This window comes from Myotis daubentonii, chromosome 14 (genome assembly GCF_963259705.1).
Source record: "Myotis daubentonii chromosome 14, mMyoDau2.1, whole genome shotgun sequence".
Classification (NCBI taxonomy): domain Eukaryota; kingdom Metazoa; phylum Chordata; class Mammalia; order Chiroptera; family Vespertilionidae; genus Myotis; species Myotis daubentonii.
The window spans coordinates 44,068,771-44,081,427 of record NC_081853.1 but is presented as its reverse complement, the minus strand read 5'-3'; the positions used below and the strand labels follow the sequence as shown (position 1 = coordinate 44,081,427).

Here is a 12,657-nt window from a genome sequence, read left to right as displayed (position 1 = left end):
TTAAAATGTGCAGATGAGCAGTGAGTTTCTAGGGTGAAAAGTTAGGTCTGTGAGATATGAGTATTAGCATGTTTGCATGAACATTCTAATGAAACAAGCTGAAAAGTAGGCCTCTGAGAGACCTTTTGACAGGAGATTGAGATGAGATCTCTTATGGTAGTTTAGTGGGACTTTTCTAGGTAGACTAAAGAACGAAATCAGGATAAGTCAGTATTCAGTTGTATCAAGGGGTCTACAGTGGAAGGTTTATGAATAAAATTGTTTTGACAATGTTCTCGGTTTAAGTGTCAAACTTTATACTCCGAAAGGACTATGTGGAGTGATTAGTGGAGTGAGCCTCAGTTTACTCACTTTATTTAATTTTTGTCACTGTCTTAACCTTGACTTATATAAAGATTATTAATCTAATTTTAGCATATGCTTGACTAGTATATATCTTGAAGTTCCATGCTGACCAATTTATACTTTAACCTACACAGAAAATCAAGGATAGGGGTGAACAATACATTCTAAAACAATGCTTGCTAGATTTTTTATTCTAATTAGCATAGATTTTTAAAGCAATTACTGTTTTTAAAAAACTATTACTAATTTTCCATATATTAGTTTTTCTGTTATCTGCATTTTACTAGCATAACTTTTTTGAATTGTAAGTAGAAGACAGAAAAAAAATTGTAATGTCCCTCTTTTTTTCAGTGATAAGGAATTTAAATCCACCTTCATCAAACTGGGAGGTGGAAAAGTTGAGTTGTGACCTGAAGATCCATGGCTTGGAACAAGAACTAGAACTGATGAAGAAAGAATGTAATAATCTCAGAATAGAGCTACAAAAAGCCAAACAAACGGTACTGCAGAGTTAAATTTAGAAATTCAGATTCTGTGTGCATTGTATGAATGACTTAACTAGGGATAAAATCACAGAGTTAACAAATTCTAACTACTTAGAGTTACATTCTCTGAAAAATTCACCTTTATCCTTCCATTTGTGCTAAAATCTGATATACTGTATACTTTTAGCATAATTCCAGGATTATATAATTTTGTTGTATAAAAACTAACTTTTATAAAGCTTATTACTTATTAACGTATTAAAGCTATTCTTTCAAACTCCCTTTCCTTCAATTTCCTTAAGTCATTTTTTCCTCTGGTTTAAAGACAACTCGGATTTGTTTCCCTTTTATTTTCCTTAATAATTTAATAAATACAGACACCACAAGAGACAACTTGATTTTTAGAATTTTAAAAAAGACTTTACAGAGGCCACTTGTTTTCAGAAGTCTGATACTTGGGGGCAAGTTTAATTTTCAGCAAATAACTGAGAATTCAAGAATTTGGGGCGGGGGAGAGGAGAGCAAACCCAAAACACCCTACTTAGCTGCTTAAGTGTGGTTAGCTTAAAGTCATCTATTAAAACACAGGTGCCTATCTGTCTTCACCAAGAGTCTATTTACTAATATTTTACATTGGGTTCTAACAAGTTTGGATACATGTTTTCCGATGTCATAGCAAATAATGCCAAGGATAAAAAGAAGAGATGATGGAGAAGCAGGGTGGTGTGAGAGCAGTGCAGCAAATGCAAATTTTAAAAGTTATGGATTCAGATAGCCTTTATATGCATCATATATATATAGTCATGTATTTCAAACTAAGGTACCCGGCTGGATAATTATTTCTCAGCTCAATCATTTTGCCCATCTGAGCATTTCAGCACTATTGAGCTGTGTCACCTACTCGAGGTGCCTCTGCATGTCACTAACTAAAAGAAGACTACTTCCAACACTTCCCGACAGACAGCCAGGATGTGCTTCTGAATCCCAACTGTCCTTATATATAGCTAGCTGACAGTCCTCTCATTACTACAATGCAGTCTTTGTCTAAGGTGACCACTGGTTGAGAATGAGCCAGGAATCAAGAGTAATACCATCCTGCCTTGGCCTTGACGGAATGAATTCCTGTGAACTGAACGAAGAACTTGTCTTGGAGCCCCCAACCCTGATAAAGGGGAAACAGTACAAAAATTACAGTCAATTCTTGTTAGAGCCAAAATGTTTTTTTTTCCTATTTGACATCTCAAGTTGATTTTCCCAGCTTTGAACCTGTGACTATGTTCCACAATTCCTTCAAAGCCTTTTAGCATCCTTTCCCACAAGCCCAGGCGCCAGTAGCCTTGAGAGGCTCCTCTTAAAAAGATGTACTTGCAACTAAAAATCTGCACCTTGAAGCTCTGAATTATAACTGTCAGAAGCTCAGAATGTATAAATTATGCATTCGACTCCAAATAAGTTGATAGCTTGTATACATAATGGGTATTTCCTTATAGAGTAGGAAACAGTATCATGGAATCATAAAAAACTTGGCTCATAATTGTGGTATGTATGTGTTATAGTTCAGTTCTTATTACTCTTTTCCACTAGATGGTGCTAGGGGATAAATTTACTTTTAGTTTAATTATTCATCTATCATAAATCACAGAAACAGACTTGAAGATAGAAGAAACTTTATCACTTCTTACTACTGATAAAACAATCTGAGAGACTAAGAAACTTTGAGTCTAAGGTGAGATGGGGTGAATAATTTTTTTTAAAAAAGGTCCCCACCTTCATTGGAATTTATTTGGCAGGGAAAGGTGAGATATAAAGTTAAAAATGCTTACAACTAATATAAGAAAATAAACCAGGAAAGGGAAGAGTGGAAATGCTTAATTCATCAAGGGTTCCAGATTGAAATCTTATATTGACATTGTGGGATGTGTAATTTTAAGTCTTGTTTCAAAGGTGTTGGTTAGTCAGCATGAGAATCAAAAAGCAAGCCAAAGAGAGAAATATATGTTCACATTAATAATCTTATATCTACTATAGCCATATTTATAAATATTTTTAAGATAGTACTTTCTGTGAAAGATACACCACCTTCTGAAAAGTGATACATCATCCTACGTGAACATAATAGTGTTTTTTGGTTTGTTTGCTTAAATATTTAGTGAATTCATTTGATTAGTGTTTGGTATTAATGAGGTCAAGGTTCTAGGGTCAGTTCCACTATGGGCCTATTAGACCAGCGGTCGCCAACCTTTCAGACCTCACGGACCACCGGTTGGTGACCGCTGTTTTAGACTTTCTGTAGCCCCCAATATTCCAGCCCTTGTTATCCAGTATAGTTGATACTTTGAGAAAAACAGCCACCATTGCCAAAGAAGTATAGGAAACACTGGATCAGTAAAAGGAGAGATGGTGTAGATGTCTAAGGTCCCTAATAATAGCCCATTCACAATGTACTATAGTGTACTGTAAGGTCTGAGAAGTCCTCTAGTACAAGAAGCTGTTTAACTTGAGCAATGTTTCCCAAGCCATGGGTCGGCCCCTTTATGGGAAACTCCCACATCATATGGCACCAGTCAGGAAACAGACCCATACTTCCTTTTAGAAAACAGGCAAACTAGTGACTGGCTAGGAACTGGATTTTTTAATATTAGAGACAATTCATTTGTACTTAATGCTAGTTTACATTAGATTTTTCTGAATTGTTAGGCAATAGCTGGAAAAATATTTTCCAACCCAAAATGTCATATTTTTAAAAGAATATCATTAGCTTTAAAAATGAAGGTTTCCAGCCCTGGCCGGTTGTCACTCAGTTGATTGGGCATGCGCCAGGAGGTTGCTGGTTTGATTCCCAGTCAAGGGCACAGCCTGGATTGCTGGCTCCATCCCCAATAGCAACCAATGTTACACTCTCACATCAATATTTCTCTTCCTTCCTCTCTTAAAAAAAAAAAAAAAGTCAATAAACTATTCTTTAAAAAAATGAAGGTTTCAATTCTACATATATGTTTCAGTATACATTAATTTAAATGTATATTTTTAATCAGTGATACAAAGAAACTAAAAGTGACCTGATGTGATTCCTTTATCTCCTGTGGAGAACAGGAAAGAAAAATGTCCAAGGTCATATGCTATGGACCTTGTGTGACTCTTGGGCTAGTTCTCTTTTCCCTCTATTGTGCTTCCCAAGATAACAACTTAAAAGAATTTTTAGTTGGTATTTTTTTGAATAATCAGAGATCCAAAAATGCTTTAACTCTTATAATAGAAAAAATTTTAATATTTTACTCTCCCAAGTTCACAGTACTCACAAACTCCTTATACAGCTTTTTAATGTTCCATGTTAAAACATATTTAGATTATGTAAATAAAAAATAAATTCTGTTCTCTCAGTTTATACGGGCCACTTCTGCCAAGTGAATTAGTACCCATGGTAGTGATTTTTGTTACAGATCCTTAAATGATGCACTGAAAACAAGTGTGTTACAGTTGTCTTGAACATATCTACTTTTTAATGTTATTTTTTTCTGTCATATCTATAATCTACACCACTAAAACTTAAAATATATAAAGGATTTTATAGACTTGTGGAATAAGGAAGTTTATGCTGATCTTTTTAAAAAATAACCTGTTAAATTTTGGTACTTTAAAAAAATATCAAAAAGTGAAATACCAATAAAACTTCATTTTTTCATGGAATTCATTCACATGTACCTTGAATGAGCATTACTTTGTTATTTGTTACCCTTTTCAGAATATAGACTTTAGATTTCAGAAGTACATTTTGTAAGATTCCAAATTCTTTTACATAAGAGCATTTTTTAAAATTAAAGCATTAATGACTAAATAATTACAATTGATTTTGAAATATCTTGTATAGGTTTGGAGGTGTTTTCATAAAATTGAATATCAAATCTAGTTTATGCTGTACAGTTATAGACATATTCTACTCATCTGAAAGATGTGTCTGGTATTGAGAATAAATAGAATGTAACAACTTTTAAACTTTTTTAAAACAAATGACAGGATCCATCTCAGGAAGACAATCTGCAGAGCAGAGATCTCCAAAGACAAAGCATTTCAAGGTATGAACATTATTCAGCATTCAAAAATAATACATTCTTCTTCTATAGACTACTTTGTATATAGGTACTTAGTTTTTTTTATTTAGCCTTAAAAACGGATATTACTTGGGTACTGCATGTAATGTTTATCACAATATATAAAATACATTTAACTCAGTGGTTCTCAACCTTCAGGCCCTTTAAATACAGTTCCTCATGTTGTGACCCAACCATAAAATTATTTTCAGTGCTACTTCATAACTGTAATGTTGCTACTGTTATGAATCATAATGTAAATATCTGATATGCAGGATGGTCTTAGGCGACCCCTGTGAAAGGGTCATTCAACTGCCAAAGGGGTCGTAACCCACAGGTTGAGAACCGCTGATTTAACTGATGCTTAAAATATGCTTGAACTTTAGTAGAAAGGTGCATAATGTAATGCCTTAAACAAAATATTTGAACATTCAATAATATTTTAGGTAGGATATTAGAGAGTTAATTGTGTAGAAGTATTCTGTAATAAATCCTAATTTATACATAGAGATTTATGCAATTCTTACACTAATATCACTTATCTTAAGGATAAACCTGGACAGCCTTAGTCTTTGGTATAACATAAATTCTTAAAAGAATTATCCTTCTGGGATAAGAACAAAAGTAGTCTCTTAAGTGTGCAATAAGCATATGTCTAAAAAAAAATACCTGCACACTACACTTTAATTCAAAAAATACGTTATTGCTAAAAAATGCTAACCATCAGAGGTAAATGTATAGTGTCAATTAAGAAAACTGGGCTTTTATATAATTTTACTTTGTAAGCAGGACATGTACCCCTTCTTGATATGTGGATAAAAAGGTTTCATTACACTTAAGATTTAGAAGTATGAAATATTTTAAGGGGTTAATAAGGTTGTGTTGACAGTATGCATATTGTGGGTGATATGAAAAATGTTACCCCCCCCCCCCCCCCAAAGCCAGTCAGTTATTAGACTGGATAACTAAAAGATGGTTTTGAGCAGCAGCATGTTAGAGTGAAGTAAATTCTTCTTGGACCTGTATCCTCAAGTAAAATTCGGTAACCTAGTTTGCCAAGTTGGCCTGAGAATGTGGGTGAAGTGCCTAGCTTATAATAAATGCTCAAACAACTTTTTTTGTTTGTTTCATCTATTGCTTTTAGTGTTCTCATGTTGGATGCTTTAGTGTTGCATCTCAGTGTTTGAGTAGTTTTACAAGTTCTTTATAGAAACCATATATATTACTAGGATTTTGCTTGCATGGCATTTAAAGCAGAACTTAACTTTAATCCCCTGCCGGGTGGGCAAAGGGGGTCAGTACTGCAGTATAATCTCAAAGATGCCTTGTTAAGTGAAGATTAGTTGGAACTCTGCTAAAGATTTGTGGGTGACAACTTTCCTTTTCCAATTCCACTTGAGTAATATATTTAAACATTTTATTTAAATAGATAAAATTAAAAATAAAAAATAAATTTGTAACACTATAGCACTTTAGTGTTAGTTGTAAAGTAACTGCCATTACTTCGTTATCCACAAGAGGGAGAGCTTGTTCTTAGTAATAATTTCAGATATTTATATCTGTAGTTTTCAATCCAGGTGACATTAAGGACAAAAGAAAAAGACTAGATCAGGGGTCCTCAAACTATGGCCCGCGGGCCACATGCAAATACAAATATTGTATTTGTTCCCATTTTGTTTTTTTACTTCAAAATAAGATATGTGCAGTGTGCATAGGAATTTGTTCATAGTTTTTTTTTTAAACTATAGTCCAGCCCTCTAATGGTCTGAGGGACAGTGAGCTGGCCCCCTGTTTAAAAAGTTTGAGGACCCCTGGACTAGATAGATGTTCAACTTCGTGATCTAGCTGTTAGTTTAACATAATTTATAAGCAGTCTTCATTAAACTGAATTGGAAAATCTGTATCAGACATTGCTTCTAATACCTCTATGATAATTCTCTTTTATTTTATATGCTTAGCTATTTTGAATGTTTAAATATGTTTGATATTCCAGTATCCAAACACTATCTTGGTATTTGCTTTTCTTTTCTACAAGTCAGGTACTGATATACCATCTCATGCCAATAACGAAACACTACTTTTAGGCATCATGATTCATATTGTGACTGTCTCCATGAATTATTAGCACACATACAGTGTTTATTCTTACTGCTATGTAATGAGTAACTCCGGAAAGCACACCAAATGCCCCGGTTTGCATCAAGGACCAACAACTCTCTTCACAATGAAGATAGGTTCCTATGTGAAACATTCAATGTAGCACCATCTCAGATGTTTACTGGTGAGGTAGAGTGGATTAATTTTTGTGACATAATTATTCACACCTGTCAAAAACCTGCAAAAAATCCCTGTGATTTTTAAAAATATATATTTTATTGATTTCAGAGAGGTAAGGAGAGGGTGAGGGAGAAACATCAATGATGAGAGAGAATCATTGACCGGCTGCCTCCTGCACAGCAACCTGAGCATATGACCTGACTGGGGATCAAACCGTGACCTCCTGGTTCATAGGTTAGTGCTCAACCACTGAGCCATGCCAGCCAGGCAGCTCTGTGATTTTTAATAGACTACTGGTGAACAAGTGATGTTTACAACAGACTAAAACCTGTAGATTTCTCTTAGAGGCAGTAGAAAGTATTCCACTGCTACTATTGAAAGCATTCTGAATGGAATGGAATATTTTGAGAAAAATACATATGTAACCTTACATAATTCAAAATAATTGTTTTTTAATATATCTGTTGCTTCTGTGATTAAAATAGAACATTAGATTTAAGTATGAAGAGTATTATTCCTTGAAATTTGTTTTAAAAGGTTTTCATTTAAAGCTAGACAAAAGTTAAAGCATGAAGTGACATATCTGTCCAATTTTATTTCATTGCTACTAAAATTACACTAACCTGTACGAAACAATACTGGTCATTTGACATTATGGTAACAGTTGTTCTTACTCTAATATTTTATGTATTCTAGTTCAGCAAAGTTAAAAATATATATTGTAAATTTTGATTTATTTAGTTAATTAAGGACCTAAAAAGGGGATAAAATCATGAATATCCAAATAAGAATATTTAGTTGAAGATGAAAGTTATTAAAAATTAGGTTTAAAATAACATAATTTATCAGATAATTGAGGTAAAAAATACTTTTAATCATAAAAACGAGAGGCATTTGTGAAGTTTTTATTTCTGTTTCATATGATCCTCTCTCCCTAGTTTTTCCCCCCCGTACCAGGAAATCATCTGGCTTTTCATGTCTTATGCTGTCATGTCACATTGGTTTAGTACCAACAGTATGAGACAGCCCAGTCAAACATAAAAGAATGGAATACATGAAACCCAAATTTTATTTTAATGGGGCTTGGGTGTACATTCAGCAATTGATATGAGTATTTCAATTCACAGTGTCAAAAACAGAATAATCATAAGATAAATACAAATTTAAAACCCATACATGAATATCACTTTAGTCTTGATCAGTTATTCCTTACTATTAAATGTATTAACACAATTGCACTGTAATTATGATAAAATCTCAATTCTGAGACTAGAACTATAGGAAACTCATTGGTTAGAATACTTTTTTTCATAATACTCTTCTTTTTAGTATAGTTCAGTTAATTGCTAGAAATTAGGTCAGTGTTATTATTATGAATAAAGTCTTTTCATTTGTTATAATGCCCTAATTAAGTATCTTTCAATTATTTAATGAGGAAGTTTTAATTTACATCATCTCAAAACTAATTCAAGCAGAAATACAAATGTGAGCATTTCTATTTTAAAGTTATTCTCTTCCGTTCATAAAGAGAAGAATGACCATTAACTTTTTTTTAAACCCTGTATTTCAGTGATGATGTGCAAAATGTATACTGGGAGCTGAAGAGAGAAATGTCTAATTTACATCTGGTGACTCAAGTACAGGTTGAATTACTAAGAAAACTGAAAACCCCAACTGTGATCAAGAAAGGCAAGTCAATGTTTGCCGGAAACCACTGATTCCAGCCAAAAGCTTGAAGAGCAACTGAGTTATCGTATCTTATCAAAATCTCATCAAATGAGTTTGATAAGCCAAAGAATATATAGTATGTTCACAGCCTACCCAGTCTCTGCTTTGGCTTCAGTCTCATACTGGTCAACTTCACACATAAAGGTGTTGCTGATGTGTTTTTTCTTCAGTACTGTATTCTTTCCCCTTGTGGCTTTTTTTCTCAGCCAAGTGTTGCTTATGTGTATAAGGCTGAGGTGTTAAGTTTGCTCTAGTTGACCTTTTACCACAACTACTTCATATATTTGAAAAAAAACAAAAAAACACCAAGACACCCAAAGCTATTTTTCATTACAGAGTATACCAAAGACCTAGCTCTTTCAATTGTTTGCTTTGAAAAAAGTAACTTTGATTCATTATTTGGTTTTCATTTTTTGCAAAGTTTTTTCTTTCCATGAAAGATAGGTTATTTAGAAGAGAGGCTAGATGTTTATCCCCTTCAGCCAAACAAAAATTTTCATTGCTTTTCCTTTCATATTTTACCTGTTTGGCTGACTAAACTTTTAGAGTTTTGTGTTAACTAGTAGTGGTTACTTTGCCAAAGCTATTTTTATACCTCAGAGAAAAATCAGTGCATTTATACCTTTTAATACATAACAGTTGTATTTCTGAGAAGTTGTGTGATATAAATTTGAATGCCCTAAAATTTACTTTTTAAAGTAATGCTATGACTTTTTATAAAAAATAATCATTATCCAGTTTTAAATTGTTTATACTTCAGATTGTCCCTAGAGTGCAAAAAAATAAAATAAAATTGTATTTTATAAATAGCTCTCCTCAGGAGTATACACTAGTGGGCGGAAATGTTGCATATTGTGAAGGAAAACTAAATTCAGAATTTGTTTCATTTTCTACAGTTAGTGACTTATGAATCAAAACAAAATAATATAGTGCTTTGGCAGGCCCTCACTTAATTTATGGTTCATTTTGTCCTTGAGTTTTCTAGTGGCCAGGGTTATATATAAAGGAATATTAGTTGATGGTAGAAATAAGACTTCTCTTAAAAGGGACTCATACAGTAATTTTGCAGTGAGTTTTCAGCGTGGCTCTTTATTTATATAATAAATATAACTTCCAAATAATAATAAAGGAAAAATGCTTTCCCTATATAGAAATGGTTCATTCTTGTGTCTTGAGCTGGTGATAAATTTTTAGTGCTTTGAACTATAAGTTTCCTAGGACATTTCGTATAACAGTGGTAGGCTTGAGGCCACCACTCCTCACTACAAAATTCAGTGCTCTGAGGAGTAGACAGAGACAAGACTAGATTACCTTTTTCCTGACTACAATACCATCCTGTCCAAAAGCTGAACAGTATTACTTCCAATTCTCTCACTCCTGTCTCCTCCCAAGTAAAAAGACAGAGCTTATTTTATAATGTGGTTCAATTGCTTTGTTCTCAAACTACATAGAGTCAAGCTCAGTTTCAATTGGCATCCTTTTTGCCCAGGAATTGGAAGAGTAACAAAATCTCATACTACCATTGTTTTGACTGTGGCTAAACAATAGCTTTAGAGCAGTCTGTTTTCTAAGCCATTACATGCTTACTGAAGAATTTTTTTTTTTTTTAACTTGGCTTATATTGTGACAGTAGCAGAACTTACATTATATGTATTTCATAAGATACTGGATTATTTTATAGCTGTTATTTAAACTGTTTTATTCATAAAAGCCTGAACACATATTATTTAGGTCTCACCAATTCATAATATAATTCTTTCTGAAAAAACTTGCTTTTGGACCACCTATGGAAAAAAAAGATTTGAATAAATAAAGGAATATGATATTTAATAATAAATACTGAAATTTGAGGAAAGCCTTCTTATTCTCTACCGAAGTAAAAAGTCTGCAAGCCTTCTCTAGCCACATTAAGAGCCCCGAACAGAATCTTTACTTGTATTTTAACTTTATTGGTTTCCCACTTTTAAAAATTTTAAATTCTTCACCTTTAATAGTGCAATGATACAGGCAGGATAGGATTACTATGCTGTGTCCATTTTGCAAGTGAGAAAAGTGATACCTGGAACAGTGCAGTGACTTCCCTAAGTTGAAATGTTCACTTTACTTCCAGTTATAAATTCAACCAATTAATGTTAATTTTATGATAAAAAATGCCATGACAACTGACATTTGGCCTGTACTTTCTCTTTTAGCGTGTGCCCCTGTAGGATTCATGGAAGACCATGGGAAAGAAAGCACAAAACTGCACTTGACGAATTTCACTGCAACATACAGAAGACACCCCCCTCTCTCACCAAATGGCAAAACTCTTTGTCATACCACATCTCCCCCTTTACCAGGAGATGTAAAGATTTTATCAGAGAAAGCAATTCTCCAATCATGGACAGATAATGAGAGACCTATTCCTCATGACTGTTCAAACTTTCAGGAACACTACTCGTATGGCAGAAATTCTCTGGAAGACAATTCTTGGGTACTCCCAAGCCCTCCTAAATCAAGTGAAACAGCATTTGGGGAAACTAAAAATAAAACTTTGCCTTTAGCCATCCTGCCACCCCTGCATAACTTGGATCAACGTAATCAAAACTGCCTTTATAAGAATTAATTCTGAAGAGATATGTGACTTGGTCATGAGGTTGCTGTACCTCCCGCAAGTATTCTTGAGAAATTATTTAATAAACTGAAAGCAGGTTTCGATTAAACTTTTGCAGAGTTCTTCAATGTACACATTTGCACATACTGTAACGTATTATGTAGTTGATTTTCCAGTATGAGAGCAACCCTCCAGCTTCACATTCTGGCTAAGAATCAGATATATACTACTAATAAATTAATAAACTTGAGGTGTTTCAAAAAGACAGTTCTGTCTTTGATAATGTTTGTACATTTCTGCCTCACATAAAGAATGGAATTGGAAGTTTTTAGATATGGTTTTACAAAGCATGTGAAATGTCTAAATAGCTGTTCATTAAAAATAGAGGAGGCCATTAATATAAGAGAAAATTTATATAAGTTGCTTTAAGTTACATAAGCAAATGACAATGCTAATAGTTAACATTTCCTGTTGAGAAATATATGAAAAATATAAATAGTGGGATAACAGTATGTAGGTTTTTCCATCTCTATATGCTATTGTGTTTCAAAATTTAAAATCATTTTTAATCACAATGTTTTTGATAAAGCTTAGAATTGCAATTTGAATTTTAAGACTTGAAATAACCTGACCATAGAAGCCAACTTTATCCCAGTACATCTCCAGTCCTAATTGAAAAGTGATGAAATAGTTGAAAGTCTATGTAGTATGTGAATAACTATTATAATCCAATTAGAAGTAGAGCATCACAAAGGTTTCAGTCTAATCTATCCCTTCAGGGTCCATAATGAAAATCTAAATGTGTAATTTATAAAGTAATTTTCTTCAAAGCGTCTACAGTACACTCACTTATTATACAGAGCTGCTTATAAATTGTTAGATTTTGGTTTGAAATGTAATGTGTTACTTATTGAGTGATTTTTAATTAACTGATTTAAGAATTTTAATTCTAGAAACCAAATTCTGTACCATATTGATATCGTATAATTGCAAAATGTCCTCAAACTTTTTTATTCTAAGTGGCCTATCATTTATAAACAAGAAAATAACAAGGATGGCTTCACATGGAAACTTACATCAATTTTTCAGGGTTGCAGTATTAAGAATACTAGTAATAAAATGTATTACTTGATTTCATACA

At 33.2% G+C, this 12,657-nt stretch overlaps 1 protein-coding gene across 4 annotated transcripts in view; it reads left to right on the top strand.

The window, feature by feature from the left end:
• The window catches only part of AZI2 (5-azacytidine induced 2), a 23,197-nt gene extending 10,540 nt beyond the window's left edge, over nucleotides 1-12,657 (top strand). For 3 of the 4 annotated variants that reach the window (XM_059664121.1, XM_059664122.1, XM_059664120.1), the window contains 4 exons: nucleotides 697-845; nucleotides 4,845-4,903; nucleotides 8,766-8,884; nucleotides 11,116-12,657. In XM_059664121.1, coding sequence (XP_059520104.1) covers nucleotides 697-845; nucleotides 4,845-4,903; nucleotides 8,766-8,884; nucleotides 11,116-11,528 — 740 coding nt within the window. In that variant the 3' untranslated portion in view covers nucleotides 11,529-12,657. Of the gene's footprint in view, nucleotides 1-696; nucleotides 846-4,844; nucleotides 4,904-8,765; nucleotides 9,068-11,115 lie in introns of all 4 variants that reach the window. The other variant, XR_009448565.1, reaches the window with a different exon arrangement.